Below are 16,582 nucleotides of genomic sequence, written 5' to 3' on the forward strand. Positions count from 1 at the left end.
GTCTAACTCCCAATTCCATTCTAGTCAGGCACAAGATGGAAGTGAGTTACCAGAGCAAGATGATTCAAAAGCAGCAACGGAAATAAAGAGCCCAATCTCTTCATAATCACCTCATCTCCTGAAGTGAAAGGCCTGGTTGTTTATAGCAGTGCTGACAATGGGAAGTTATGCTTCAGAGTTTATACCGAGAGTTGTTTCACATTTCAGTAAATCAAAAAAAGATATTGATTTTGAACAAATGGCTGATTTTATTGTCAAAGCAAATTTCATTTCTTGAGATGATTAGATTTTACTAAACTCTTTCCTAAGTGCCACTAAACACACATTCTGTGAATAAACAGCATATTCCTCAACCAAATGACATTTGTCACCCACTAAATACAATTATATTTGGTCATCTCCAGTTGTCATTGAAAATGCAGAAGTGGGAAAATTGCACACTGGGAGTCAGAAAGTTTTTGCTCAACTCTTGGCTGTATGACTTAATAATTCTATGGTCATAGCACAATACATAATCCTTCTGACTACCAGTTTTCTTCTCTTTAGATGGGGAGGGTGGCTTCTTCTCTCAAGGGTGGTTGGGTCGTGGAGATAAAATGGAACAGTGTGAGTAAGATGCTTAGCATAGTTCCTGGCACATAGTAAGCTCTCAATAAGTAGCAGCAGTTATTATTAGAATTAACAGAAGGAGAATATTCATAGTCTGTTGAGGATTAGGGCACGCTTTTGAGGATTGATTCTTCCCAGGGGCTCAGGTTTGCCTCAGAAAAGAACAGAAAACAAAGGCATCACGTCCCAGCTTCCAAAGGTATTATACTATGCTAGCATGAATGGGCCTTCCCATGTTGGGGACTTTTTGTGTGTGTGTGGGGGGGATTTTAGTTTCCCGACCAGGGATCGAACCCAGGCCCCCCAGGCAGTGGAAGCGCTGAGTCCTAACCACTGGACAGGCAGAGAATGCCCAGGACCTTTTGGTTTTGAAATGTAGGGAGAGTAACAAGGAACTTTAGCAATTGGGTTATATTTCTGTAGAGAAACCTTCATGATGTTGTAAGGGCCCTTGAGAAAACAGTTGATCCATCTTCCTGATTCCAGAGAGGCCTGCATTCCAAGCATTCATAGATTACTGCTATCCAACATTTGCTTTAAAAGTTTCAGAAGGTGGGGATTCTATAAGATCTTTGGATAATGTATGACACTGCCACATTGTCTTAGAATCAGTAAGCTCTTCATAAGGTCTGATTCAAATCTTCATGCTGCAGCACAGGCCTCTATTTTTTCTCTTGCCTCTGCCTGTCAGCAGAATCTGTGTGCTCTCATTTAGACATTTGTCTCTACCCTCACCCATCAATATATTTTGATTTACTGAAATATAAAACTGAGCACTGTAAGCTCAGCTGGATCACTGTAAGTACTACTATAAACAACTGGGGCTTTCCTCTTGGAAGGTGTTATGAAGCTCCCTATTCAGCTTTCTTCCTTCCAGCTCAAGACAGCCCATGTTCTTAAGCAGAGTCATGGGAAACCTAAGTCCCCAATCTGCCACCATTGTCTAAACAGACAGTGGAAACTCTGTCCGTAGAGGCTGAGCACCTGGGAAGCTGTGCCACGCGCTGGCTTCCTCCCGGTAGACACTTTGACCCAGAGCATTTCCTTTGGTGTCTTCCAGCTTTTGTCCACCTGTGCCGCACCTGGGTGCTGATTTGCTTCAATGCCAGATCCTCCCCCTTCCCAGCCAAACATCTCAAAAGAGTGATCTATTTTCACTTTCTTCACTTCCTCACCTCCCACTCTACCACTGCAGTCCAACTCCAATTAAATTGCACTGTACCAAAGGCACTCTTATCAGAGTCACGAATGCTGTCCAACCAAATTGCTTCTTAAAACAACAACAGGGCTTCCCTGGTGGCGCAGTGGTTAAGAATCCGCCTGCCAGGGCTTCCCTGGTGGCGCAGTGGTTGAGAGTCCGCCTGCCGATGCGGGGGACACGGGTTCGTGCCCCGGTCCGGGAAGATCCCACATGCCGCGGAGCGGCTTGGCCCGTGAGCCATGGCCGCTGAGCCTGCGCGTCCGGAGCCTGTGCTCCGCAACGGGAGAGGCCACAACAGTGAGAGGCCCGCGTACCGCAAAAACAACAACAACAACAACAAAAACACACCTTATTTTACGCGACCTCTAAGCAGCATTTGATATCAACCGTTCCCTTTTGAAAAGCTTGCTTCCCTTGCGTTTTCGGACCACATGCATTCCTGGTTTTCTTCCTACTTGTCGGGTCTCTTCATCTCACTCTCCTTTTTGTGGGTTCCTATTCCTCATTCTTCTCTTGAATATTGTTATCGTTGGAGTTTGGTCTGAAGCCTTCTCTTTTTTTCTGCTTATGTACCCTCCCTGGGAGATCTCACCCACTTCCCTATTTACCATTACCATGGGATAAAACTGATAATCCCAAATCTCATCTCCATTTTAGGCCTTGATATCCAATTGCCTGCCAGATGTATTTACCTGACCATGCAACGGTACCTCAAACTCAGTTTGCCCCCAGATAAACCCCTCACCCAACCCTCACCCAAACCTGCTTCTCCTCTTCTTGTATTTCTTATCTCAGCGAATGGTACCACTCTACACATACATCCTTAATTCCAAAATTGTCAGTCAGCAAGTTCTTTGATTGTAGCTCCAATATTTCACTAATCTGTCTCGCTTTCTTAATCCACACTGCTGATACTTTAGGCTTGGCCATTATCATTGCGTGCCTATGTAACCCGCATGAAGCTGGGCAGCTTCACGGTCAGGGTCATCACGGAGTTGTATCTCAAAGAAATATCACCTGAACAGCCAAAAAAAAAAAACTGGAAAGCAATTTAATTTGCACTGAAGTTTCTTGAAAGGGGACTAATCATTTATTTATTGATGTTTTGTCCCTGTCACACCTACATTGCTTTGACTGCCTCTTAAGTGGTCTCCCTGCCTCTAATACTGTTTCCCTCCACTTGATTCTCTATACTACAGCTAGAATGCTCCTTTACAAATGGATTTCCATGTTTAAGACTATTTTAAAAATGCATTTTCTTGCTTAATGCTCTCATTGGCTCCCCATTGTCCGCTGGATAAAACTGGAACTCCATCACGCTTATAAGGTCCTTCACCACATTGCCCGCACTTAACTCCTTCATATTCTTTGTACCATATAGTGTCTTTTTCATATTGGTATATGTGTTAACGATGCCTGCTGAGCACTTACTATGCATGTCCAAAGAAGGTACAGTGGGAAACTCGTTGGATACATAGTTTGGCAACAGAGAGCGAATTATATATTAAACATTGTGATGTTAAATTCCAGGAAGGGAATGAGACCACAGAGAGGATTAGAAGCATTAGGGAAGGGTCCCGTGGAAGAGGTGAGGTGTAAGGGGGGTAGGGAAGGGGATTTGGACCAGCAGAAGAAGTTCCAGTCTGAAGGATCGGGGCCATGAGAAGCAGGCTCCTAATAAAAGTGGAAGGTCATACTCTGGACACTGAAGTAGACATCAGTCCAGACTCATTGTCCTGTGCAGGCCTAAGAGGAAAAATGCCAGATACTCTTTAGGGTGCTTGAAGCACACAACACGAAGAGATGGCCAGCAGCGGAGATAGAAGCCAAATAATTTGGACATGAAGCCTGATTTCTCTCCCAGGCTGTCCTGCTGGTTTCGAACACGTACCCTGACCCACCCCACTTAACTCTCCATCTCCTCCCCACCTCCCCCGCCAAAATGACTGTTTTTCTCAAGCCGATGTTGTTTAAGGAAAAGGGAAGGGGGATACTGTCAGGGAAACTGAGGCTTGAAATGAAATGTCATAGAGAAACTGTGACTCTGTCTCCTGTTCAGTGGGCTGCACTCTGCATGCCAACCTGAAAGGGATGAGGTAGCTTTTACGGCGGCAGTTATGGCTTACGAGGTGTCGTGTGAAAAAGGACCCTTCTCACGGTGATGAAGATCCTATGTTTGCTCTATTTAGACAAAGAATTCTCTTTTCAGCATAACTTTCCACACCGAAACACAAATTGTTTAGAGCTGACTGACTGCAATACTAAGTGTTCTACTTTAAAACTATTCCCACAAGTGAATCATATACGCGCATCTTCTCTCTTTCGTCCCCCTCCTCCATATAAACACATTCACGCCCTTCCTCACCGCCATAAATAATGCTCCTTTTGCTTGCCTCCCGCAGGACTTTGCATCGTGGAAAATTAGGCTGCTCTAGGACTTGATAGCCTGACCCACTCTTATCTCTCTTAAAGAGTGTTCATTCATTTTGTCAGTTTTCCAGGCCTTCCAATTCCGATTTTATTTTTGTAGTTGACTCTATTTGACTATTTTCTGAGGTTCTGGGGTGAGGCAGGGGCATCCTAACCGTGGAGAATATTGCTGGTTGCCTACTGAAGAGTAATCCTTCATTCCTTGCTAACAGAACCCTGATTTGGGTTCTAGAATTAGGTAGCAGTCTGCTCAGGGAGGTTGACCCAGTTCCAGAGGGTCTGAATCCATTTTGGAGATCCCATTTCCCCTTTGCCAGTGACTCACTTCTGGCCAATGTGACACAAGAAGGAAATCTGCCGGCATCTTTGCCTACTTCTGGTCATCTCACTATGTGAATTAATGAAACCTTATTGTTCAAATCACTTTTAGTTAAGTGTCTTACTACTTGCAGTCAAAACCATCCTCTCTGATACACTAACCAATTCTAAAACTCTCAACTTCTACTGTGATTCATTTGAAAAGATAAATCATCTACTTCATCAGAGTCATAGATTCATGGAATGTTAGTTTGAAAGTCCGTTTGACGACTGTCTAGTCTGTTTGCCTCACTGAACATACCAACTGCTTGTGTCTGCAAACTAAGAAACTCATCCACAAGGTGCTGGGACTGTGCTCTATGCTCTGTAATCTCTACATGTCTAATCCTGATTTTGCATAATTCTGGTAAAATCAGAATTTTGAACTCAGACGGGAACTACACTGAATTTTCCCTTTTATTCTCATTGGCAAAAGGCTCTCCTAAATACATGTAAAATAGATCTCAGAGGGAATGTTGCTTTTACTTCAAAAAAAAAAAACCCCACAAAAAACCGCCCTAGAAATAGCTATTTACATAGACATGAATGATAAGTCATGCTCATATATTCATTAAAAAAGATTTCCAGACTTTAGTAGTCAGTACTTTTCCAAATGTGAGTTATTGTATTATTCAAAAATAATAAAATTACATATCTTGGACCATGGTCAATAAGTGAAATTGGCCTTACCCTCTAATTGATTCAAATTTGAGAGACTTTAATGTTCACGCCAACATTCCACCCAGTGGTACTCCCATCCTAGTTTACTCTTTTCTCTCAACTGAGTTTTTCTGAGGAGGAAAAAAGTAACTTACATAAAGAGAAACTTCTGCTATCTGGTGTTATAATGGATACACCAGGCTTCCTTTCTACCTAATTTCTGTATGAGAAAATTGTTATCCGTTTCCATGATGCCAAATGGTGATAGCGCTTGAAAACCATTGGTGCCTACCTGAGTGATGTCCATTCCCGAGTCACAGCTCAGTGGCTGTGTGGAAGTCAGACCGTTTGAGCCGATTACAGTTGTGATCACACCATTCTCATCAATTCTCCGAATCATAGTCCCATCCACAAAGTAAATGAATCCATGCCTATCAACTGTGATGCCTGTTGGGGAAGAGCAATTGAGCATTAGTAGTCTAGAGGGCCACATTTGCGCCAAGATCAGTATTTTGAAAGAAGCCATAGAAATGAAAAGGCATTTTAAAGACATATGGATTCAATTTTGCTCAGCACAGACAGAACAGTAACGGGAGAGGTTTGTTTGGACACACATTCACTCCTCTGTGTATTGAGAAGAAACGACAAAATGTAGTATGTGGAGAGAAAGCCAGTCTAACAATTTTGTTGTCCAGTTTTACATTTCCACCCCCTGGATACTTGCTTACTCCCACAAACAGGAAAAAAAAAAAAAAAATCCTCTAAGACAAATGGGAAAAGACAGGGGAGGCAGTGTATGTTACATTTCTTTTAGAGTGCAGATGCACAGGCCGCTGCTTGTTTTCATAGTTGCATTAGAAATAACTGACTTGGAAAGCATTAAAATTATTTTCATCAATTCACTCTCAGTTAACAGAGTCTGTAATAATTCTGATAAACTGGACTGAGTTTTTTCTCTGTATTATCTGTTAAGAGGGCAGCTGGAGAGCAAAATTATGGTGTCACAAAAGGAATGGTTAAGCTTCTAGAAAAAATACAAGTCAATAAAATTCTCACAGTAGTTTTACACACTGTGCTAATTACAGTCTTGTTTCTTGGAAAATATATAAACGCGGTTAGAAGGCTGGGGTTCTAATACTGAATGCACCACTTACAACTGATGTGTGACTTTGAGTCATTCAGCCTCCTCTTTGGTAAAATATGGAAAAGATTATCTGCCTGTGATATTGTGATTTATAATAAAGAATTTTGGTCTCCGTTCCCTTTTCTAACACAGAGCTCCTAAAACTCTTGGGATGGCCTGTGGTGAGAGAGATAAAGGGGACTTTTGTTATGTTAATGAGGTGACTTTGGCTGCACTTTGGCCGAAAGAATAGGCTGGTTGCCAGGAGAACCAACCTGGTGATTAGAGGATTGGAACTTTCAGTCCCACCTCCTGACCTGGGCTGGAGATTGAGTTCAAAGGCCAATGGCCAATGATTTAATCAATTATGATTATGAGGCCTCCACTGAAAACCCAGAAGGACAGGCTTTGGAGAGCTTCCATGTTGGTGAACACAGGGCGATTTGGGGAGAATGGTGCACCTGGAGAGGGCCTGGAAGCTTCCTCTCCTTTTCCCCATACCTTGCCCCATGCATCTCTTCCATCTGGCTCTTCCTGAGTTACATCCTTTTTATAATAAACCAGTTATCTAGTGAGTAAACTGTTTCTCTGAGTTAGCTGAGCTGCTCTACCAAAATAATGGAACCCAAGAAGGGAGTTGTTGGAACCTCCTATCTACAGCAGTTCTGTCCGAAACACAGGTGACAACCTGGACTTGTGATTGGCATGTGAAGTGGTGTTGGGGGAAGGCAGTCTTGCAGGACTCACCCCTTAACCTGTGGGATCTGATACTATTTACGGGTAGATCGCGTCAGAATTAAGTGAAATCGTAGGACACTCAACTGGTGTAGAATTGCTTGGTGGTGTTGTTGGTGGTTCTCCCCATGCTGGAAATTGGTCTCAGAATACCTTTTATTGCTTTACTTGGCTAAAGTGACCAACTGTCCTGGCTTGCATGGGACTGAGGCAGGGTTCAGTTTTAAACCGGCGACAGTCCTGGACAAACTAGGATGAGTTGGTTATTCTATGCCTAGGTTGTAGTAAGTATCTGATGAAATAATGCATTTAAAAAGTGTCAGACACTGATAAAGAACATATGGTTCAACTCCTGCTTCCCTTGCTACTTTGAAAATAACCACATGGCATTACTTTAAAATTAGTTTACAATTTAGTCTTTTCCTAGTTCTCCTTTATTCAGACCTTGTGAAACTCACAATGTATGTTAAAGTTAGGAAGATCTGTGATAACCAGCATGTCCTCTTAGTGCTCATGCGTGCACCCACACACACACACACACGCACAATAATTTTCCTGGCAAAGAGTGAACTCATCTAAAGACAGTTTATAAACCCAACTTAATAAACTGCCTTTAGATGAGTTAGTTCATTGGCAGGAGGTTAATATTAAGGCTCGACTTTATGATGTACTTTGATTAATCCTGATGTTCCTCATGAAGTATTAATCCTTAACATCTATGAAAGTTACAGATTCATTTTTTAAAAATAAATTTATTTATTTTATTTATTTTTGGCTGCATTGGGTCTTTGTTGTGGTGCGTGGGCTTCTCATTGCGGTGGCTTCTCTTGTTGCAGAGCACAGGTTCTAGGTGCGCCAGCTTCAGTAGTTGCAGCACGCGGGCTCAGTAGTTGTGGCTCGCCAGCTCTAGAGCACAGGCTCAGTAGTTGTGGCGCACTGGCTTAGTTGCTCCGCGGCATATGGGATCTTCTGGGACCAGGGTTCGAACCCTTGTCCCCTGCATTGGCAGGCGGATTCTCAACCACTGTACCACCAGGGAAGCCCCAGATTCATCTTAACTTTCCCTGAATGCCTCTAAAGTCATCTACGTTTTGGTGAGTTCTCCAAGGAAACCAGCGTGTCCAAACAAGGGCAATTCCATGTCAGTAAGTCCCTTTATTATTCTGGGTGGCATAAAGACCTTAAAGAAGGTTTTTAAAAAGACTTTCAAGACCACGGCAGGTCAAAGGATGATGGCATAGGAACATTTCTTTCATCTCCAGAATATCTGGACTGAAGATGAATCAAGGGGTATTTCTGCTTTCTATTTTTCTTTGTGTTTTGGCGAAATCAATTTCTTAAATGCCTAGAATTTGGTCTGGTGTGTGGCAGGCCTATGATTTGGGGTCACCTTCTATGACCTCTGTATTCAATATCACTGAATGTGAACTTGGAAATCTGGCTGTCATAAGGGGATGAACTGAAAGATCAAGACTCAAATCTGGAGAGAGAAAGGCTAAGAGCAGACAGGCTTGAAGTGTATAAAATCATGAATTATCTACCAAACGCATACTGAATGGCACTGTGCCAAGTTCTGTGCGCACTAAAGGACGAAGAATTCAGGTACATGGAAAGCAAGACTAAGAGGATACTGTGAAGGTGCTGCTCTAACTGGGAGATGATAAACTTAGAGAATCAAATCCCTGAAAATTGAAACAGATTCCCAAAAGGTAAAGACAAATGTATTCCTCCAGAAACTAGCAGTACAGAAACATACATCTTTATGCTGACATCAGGGAGGACCATTCTGTTCCTTGACTACTACACTCCTCACCCCCGCCAGAGGGTGGAGCTTGGCCTGAGCTGGGGAGGATAATCTTGGACTTTCATGGTTTTCCCACTTTTAATTTTCGTGAACTTCTAAACACTGAACTGCTCTCTCTCTGTTCCTGTCAGCTGAACTCCACAGATGAGGCTTATTAAATCCTCGCTGTTGGCCTTCGGGGCTCATTTGGCTGACAGTTTGTAGGATATTCTCCTTTCATATATTTGTGTAGCAATTTCTTTTATCGCGGTCCAAATTCCAAAATACTCCAATTTTTGAGATTCTTTAATTAAATTTAATTGGGTTATACTGATGTTCGGAGTTGAAAAAGAAATAGTAGAAAGGGCTTTGAGGGACTGTGTGATAGGTGCTTTATTTATGCATCTAGGCATATTTTCTATGTACATATTTTCATTTCCTCTCATTTTCCTACCCCAACCAGTGAACCAACCAAACAACCAACACACAGACAAATTCCCCAAACAACTAGTTTTACAAACTCTTTGCTGGTGAGGTTTAAAGGGTATTTAATTTTCACTGAGGTTGAAAACCAAACTGGAAATCACGGGTAAGAAAAAGAGAATTATTTCTGCTATTATTTGGCTGGGGAGCGGGAGGGGGTGTGGTCATCTCCCATAATGAGTATCGGTATAGCCCGGGGATGTTGATGACGCAGTATGATCTATTACTGTTTGTTAGACTGAGTGGGAGGAGGTAGCACATGCCCAGTCTATTTTAAATTTTAGTCTTCAGAGATGGGGACGTGAGTGATTTCAGAGCACATAAAGCCATCTGGGGCTAGCAAGATCTTACAGATTCAATAAGACGTTCATATTTTGATATAGTTGTACCCAGATTTCCAAAATTTGTTACCCAATGCTGTGGGCATAATTTGTTCCAAGGGTCACGTCCCTTGATGTGCTTACTTGACAGGGTTTTCATTAGCACTTAAAACACAATGGAAGGCACAGTCTTTGAATGAGAAAGGAATTAAACTGCATTGAAAAGACTCACTTCCAGGGTTTAAAATTTTAACCAGTATTCATTTTTAGAGCAAGCAAAAAATATATAGCTCTGTGCGATTACCACAAGGTTAGGCAGTGATGCGGGGTGGGTGGGATAGGGGTGGGACGAACCACCAAGGAATACACTTCCCTCAGATGCCCAGACAGCATGTTTAGCTTGGAGCACATTTTTACATTTGTGAGAAAATAAATAAATCCTTGTAAATTAGTGCATATAATGAAAGCACTGACAGACCATAACCTGGAAGTGTGAATGGTACTGTCTCCATTCATCAGCATTAAGCCCTAACAAGCTCTTTCTATGGAGGAAACTGCTCATAAATAAAGTGCATCTTGTAAAACAAAAAATTATTCGCAGTGTCTTATGCAAAGTAGGGGACATTATATAATATCTGAACTGCAGGCTCTTTTCTCTGTGAAGCATAGCTCTGTATGAAACAGCTGCAAATTAACGGGCGAAAGTATTTGACTTCTACCCTTGTCTTATTATCCTCTAATGAATAAATACTATAATTCTTAAGAAGACAATTGCCTAAAGCTGGGGCAGCCTGGATAGTTACTAATAAATTTATCACCTGTTGGGGAAGAGGATGCTGCTGATCGATACTGAAGCAGCAGGGGCAACCTGATGTGGTATCACTGAGAGTCCAGATGTGGAGGTTAACAGCCTGGAAATAGTAGCTAAAATCCCAAATTAGATAACAGAGAAGATCAGAGTTTTTGGCTGTGCAGAATGCCAGTTTCAAATGTTGGCAGAAGGCATCTCTGTATTTAATTTATAAAAATTACAGCTGTTGAGGCCACCTACATTTTTATTATTTCTGTATTAAAAATGAACCTTCTTTCAGAATATAAGCTTTGGAAAGTAGTCATAAAATTCTCTCCATCTACAGCCCTAGCAACCACAAAACTGAAATACTGCTTTTTTTTTTTTTTTTCCTGCCACAATCTGCTCTTTAATTTTATGAGACAGAGGTAAATGGTTAAAATAAACTTTCAGGGAATGTCTTAAGTGCAATATGGCATCAGCTCAATCTCCAATACTGAGTGTGCTGAATTGTGTAGCTGACATTAGCCAGTTGATCATAAAGTGCCCTTTAAGTCAAAGAGTTTAAATTTTTTGCTTTGTTTCTGTGCATTTCAATTCTCTGAAAATTGGTATCATATGTGTGGTCTATATGGAAATTCTCCACTAGGCAGAAAAGTCCATTCCCCAACTGATCTAACTACTGTCCACTTACAACTACCTACCAAAAATCAGAAAGGGCCAAGTTACTTCTGTACAATAAGCCTGTTATCTTGCTAGGTAGACACCAAATGGAGCTTCTAGAATTTGGAGGGATTACAAATATCTGTGTGTTACTAGGGTTGGAAGGAAGCAGAGCTTAATGACCAGCTGAGATGATTTCACTGTGTGGTTAACAATGAGAACAGGAGTTCTCAAATATGACACTCTAATAAACCTACCGTAACATTACAGGACAAGTGAATAGTGTGAGTTATTTAATCAGATGACCTCTTTAATTAAAAAAAAGTTACACTATATTCTAACAGTAAAGGTCAATTTCCAAAGAATTTAAATACAAATTAAAAATGATAAGCATTCAGACTAATATGTCCTTCCTTTCAAGACTCAGAAGGCACTCAGAGACATCACGAGGAATGAGAGATTCGTGGGCTAGTTAAACCAAGAATTGTGATTGAGAGAAAGGCAGGTAAGGCCACTTGTCTTCACTTTCGCTCCTTCTGATTCTCTCAAAGCTTTAGCCCCCCAGGCAAGGAACAGTGAATGAAGAGCTCTCCCACCTCCACCAGCACTATTTTCCTAAAAGTTTACTGGGAAAGTTGTTTTTGTCCTCACTTATTAATTTATTCAGGATTTATTTTGAACCTATTATATGTCAGGCACTGTGCTAGGCACTGGGACTACTGCAGACTATAAAACAGATATGGCACTGCTCTTGAGAAGCTCAGAAACCAGTGGGGGAGACGGAGAAATAACCAGGCAATTACAGTGCCTTGAGATAAACACTAGTTTGGGGCAAGTCCACGGTACCATGGGAGCAGCCTTGGGGGATGGGCTGGGGAAATGAAGGTCACTAGTGTTTTCTCAGATTATAAATCACACGTAAGCAGAAATCTGAAGGACTATGTTGAATTTCTGATGAGCCCAGTGTGAAACCCAGGTAAGCACCACAAAAAACCCATTAAGGCTGACTATTATCACTAAATAATAACCATTTTCATTTGCTGAGAATACTAAGATATTCCAGGCACTGTGCTGGACTCTTTTTTTTTTTTTTTTTTTTTGCGGTACGCGGGCCTCTCACTGTTGTGCCCTCTCCCGTTGCGGAGCGCAGGCTCAGCGGCCATGGCTCACGGGCCCGGCCGCTCCGCGGCATGTGGGATCTTCCCGGACCAGGGCACGAACCTGTGTCCCCTACATCGGCAGGCAGACTCTCAACCACTGTGCCACCAGGGAAGCCCTGTGGACTCTTTACATACATTTTCTCTTTTTAATCCTCACAGTAGCCCTGTGAAGTAGGTATTATTAGTGTCATTTTTTAGAAGAGGAAATAGAGGTTCAGAGGTCAAATGACTAACTCCAGGTTGCCAATGCTAGATTTAGCTCATGTTCGTCTGACTTTCAATGTCCATTCTTTTGATCCCTATCCCATGTAGCCTAAGTGGGGCTATCAATCACTTTACCACAGGAGTGGTGTACAGAATGGTTTCTGAGGGTCCAGAAACTCCATGAAATTATCTGCAAAAAGTTTCGTGTATGTGTATCGTCATGAGGAGATGGTCCATTGCTTTTGTTAGATGGTCAAAGTGATCCATGATCCCTCCCCTGAAATTGTAAGAATTCTTATATTCCTGTAGAGCTCCTGGACCTTTTCAGAATTATTCTTCAAAGATATTCTGCAGCTTCATTCCTACAGAGCTGGTGAGTTTTAGGAAAGCACCCAGAGTTTCCATGTGATAGGGACTTTGGTAACTTGACTATTATTTATGATCTACTAAATAAAAAGGAGACCCCAGAAACAAGGGTCACAAACTCATATGTCATCAGGGGACAGGCAGGTAGCATTAGTCTGTGAGTTAGGTCAGGTGTTACATTATACAAGTTCTAGGGGAAACGAAGGTTAACTAAATAATGCATGTCCCACCTAAATGCACTCAATCTTTTTTTTTTTTTAATAAAGACACAGAGTGGGACAAATGAATTATATTTTGAACCAGATTTATTCCCTGAGTTGCCAATTTATGATGCTTGCTAGAGAACAATCAAGAGGAATATATCGTCAGTGAAGAGGCTGCTGTGAGCAGACAAGATCCATGAACTTAGAATAAATCTAATAACTAGTACTGCCGTTAAAAGTTATGTCCTGATAACAGAGATTTCCCATAAACCGCCTGCCTCCACATGCATACCTCTCCCACTATCAATGTCCTGCACCAGACTGGTATGTTTGTTACAATTAATGAACCCACACCGACACATCATTATCACCCAAAGACCATAGTTTACATTAGGGTTCACTCTTGGTGTTGGACACTGAGTTTGGACAAATGTGTAATAGCATGTTTCCACCTTTAGAGTATCAGACAGAGTAGTTTCAGCGTATAAAGATTCTGCTTAATTTTTCTGTGAACCTAAGACTGCTCTAAAAAATAAAGTCCAGTTAAAAAGAAGTTATGTCTTGGTTTATAAGCTCTGAGAAACCAAAGATAATCAAATCTAGTTCCAATTCTCCGTCACGGGAAAATGAAATCCCTGGATGGCTAGTGACACAATACTTGCTAAGCATGCAGCTTCTTTTGTTCCCACCAAGATCAAAGCTCAGAATTTATGACAAGTTCATCAAATTTAGTCAAATCAAACCAGAAAAGTAGGTGTTCAAGCTGAACTTGACTTTGCTCTTGCTCTGTCCCCCTTCTCTTCCTCATCCTTCCTTCAGGAAGCTCTCCCCCTTTAGTACGGCGGAGACAATGCTATGTATTCAGGTCATCCTGTCTGTTTTTCTTTCTGAGAATACAGCTAGATTACATTTCCCAGCCTCCACTACAGTTAGGTGTGGGAAGAAGTGATATATGCTACTTCTAGGCCTGGTCCCTAACAAAACCTCTGTTGAGCTCCTTTATGGAGCCCCCCCTCCCTCTAGGCTGGCTGGATGCAGAGTACCCACTGGAGGACTCCAAGGCCTAAGAGATTGACAAGCCACTAGATGGAAGGAGCCTGGCTCCTGAGTCACTGCTAGGAGCAGGGATTTCTCCTATCCCACAGGCAACCTTTTACTGCACTGTGATGTGAGCAAGAAATAAACGACTATTTTGTTAAGCCATTGAGATTGTGTGTGTGTGTGTGTCTGTGTGTAATATATAGTTGTTAGCTTGGCCTCACTATTACATTCACCAACCACCAATTCAAATCCTGTTTATCTTCTAAGGTTTTTATGAGATGTTTCTTTTCCAGGAAGCCTTCTCCATAAACTCCACTTTCTGGTCTCTCTGTTTTCTAACCTAAAGAAGCTTCTTTTTTTTTTTTCAAATGTGAATTATCCAGTCATGCTCTGTCTAGGCAAAAAGCTCCTTGAGGGCAAGAACTGGATTTTATGCTTTAGTTTTACATCTCAACAAATCCAGTAGAGCCGGGCACAAATGTTCAATAAACCTTGTTGAATTACAGGCTTAACTGCCACGCATCTATAATGAAGCACATCTATCTTGAATCAAATAAAGCATGCCACGATGTCAAGATCTGCATATGAATTTCTCTAAAAATGAGTTTAGAAAGGAGGCAATGGTAATCTCTTTCTCCAAAGACCTTTAAGAGGAGTACAGCCCCCTATCAATTAGTGATGATGAGAATATGGGAAAAAGGGGAATCGACCACTCGGAGAAAATAGCATAAGGACCATGGATCAATTTAACTGCAACTGAATTTGATCCATGTAGATAGCTACACTGAATAGCTCAGGTTCCCTGCAAATCCACTTTGCTCTATCAACACAACTTTGTGTTATGATCTTATGACCTCTTCCAACCGTACTCTAATGTTAGGAGTTCTAAGGAAACAGCAATATCTCAAGATTTCACCTTAATTTGCTTCACTCTGGACCACATAAGGGAAAGCAGAGAGAACACTGGCTCCAGGGTCACATCAGGGGATCTGGGCTTCAGGATGACCTCTCTTACAGATTAGCTGTAGAACTTGTCTTGATTTCCTAACCCACACCCTACCTACTGCACAGGGTTAAAACAGTGTGAAGCTCACAAGGGCCAATGAAATAAGAGCCCTTTGAAGAGGATGAAGTCTTACAGTGGTGCTAAGTGGTGTCCTAATTGCTCAGTCATTGCTGTAATTCTTTCTGAAAGTGACTTTTCTAAGCCTTAGAACCATAGACAAAGATTTCCACATAGGCTCTGCTTCAACATTTTAGGCTCTTCTATGTTGGACAGACATAGTCGAAGCTTTAAGTCCATAACACGGGTCAGTGGCACAGTGCCCTATGTTAGATTCACCACAGAGACAAGGCAGAGGTTGAAAACAATTTTGTTAGCTTAGGGGAAATACTGCACTACTGAACTACTGGTGTAGAAGCCTTCAAGCTTTTATAAGATAGCTAAAGTTTTCATCCAGAGAATCAAATAAATGAAGCTCCATGCTGTGCAACTGGCTCAGGGAGACCCTGGGCTGGGGGTGGTGCTGGTGTCTCAACATTTAACAGTGACACCAAACACTAGGGATGGTATGAGTTATTTTTCCTTGCTTTATAGAGGTCTGTGTGTGTGTGTGTGTGTGTGTGTGTGTGTGTGTGTGTAAGCGATTGGGTTAAATAGACAGTTCTAGTTCAAGTTGAAATGCATACCTCATGTTTTATTTTTATGCTAGAATTCTTGCTCAAAAGATGCCTATAGGTTGAGATTTAAGGGGACTCAGTACATTTGGGCTAAGATAAATGAGGTTTATTGGACACGATCTGAATATTTTATATCCCCCCCCTTAAAAAATTCTTCAATTATCAAGCAACTGTATCTGGGACACTACTCAGATACATTTTGAAGAAATGCCTTTGTCATCCTAAGGAAACAAACCACCTCACAAGAACCTTACGCGAACAATTAGCTTGAAGAGGGAAAGTTCATTTATTGCCCATGAACCAGCAAAAAACTAATTGCAGTTGTTACACTCTGGGGGAAAATGAGTCTCTTTCAAGATATGTGAACGACCAAAAGGTTCTGATAAAAAAGCAAACTAAGTAGAATACCTTGGCCTGAATACTCAATAAAAGGAGGATATGAGGAATTAAGCCTGACAGTGCTTACTATTCACAATAGTGGGCTAACTCAAGAAGAATGAAAATTTCTGCAGGAAAGTTATTTGCATGTAGTATCTATTCAAAGACAACGCGGAAGGCCCATTTAAAATTCTTCCAACAGCCGTACATCTTGACTAATGAAGCTAACACTAGAAGAGAAGTTCAGGAAGCCAGAAAGGCAGGGTGATGAACACTCTGTGAATACAATTTTCGAACATTTGAAATGAGGTTTAAAGAGACACTTAGGAGGACCAGTTTGGGCTTAATCAAAAATATATTATTAGAACAACAACAACAAACACAAATATGACAGTT

At 41.6% G+C, this 16,582-nt stretch overlaps 1 protein-coding gene across 4 annotated transcripts in view; it reads right to left on the reverse strand.

Annotated features, from left to right (window-relative positions):
- The window catches only part of TENM1 (teneurin transmembrane protein 1), a 619,648-nt gene that overhangs the window by 72,651 nt on the left and 530,415 nt on the right, over window positions 1–16,582 (reverse strand). For all 4 annotated transcript variants that reach the window (XM_079909820.1, XM_079909818.1, XM_079909817.1 and 1 more), the window contains one exon: window positions 5,550–5,704. In XM_079909820.1, the coding sequence (XP_079765946.1) occupies window positions 5,550–5,704 (155 nt within the window). The remainder of the gene's footprint in view (window positions 1–5,549; window positions 5,705–16,582) is intronic.

Source organism: Stenella coeruleoalba (genome assembly GCF_951394435.1).
Source record: "Stenella coeruleoalba genome assembly, chromosome: X".
NCBI lineage: Eukaryota > Metazoa > Chordata > Mammalia > Artiodactyla > Delphinidae > Stenella > Stenella coeruleoalba.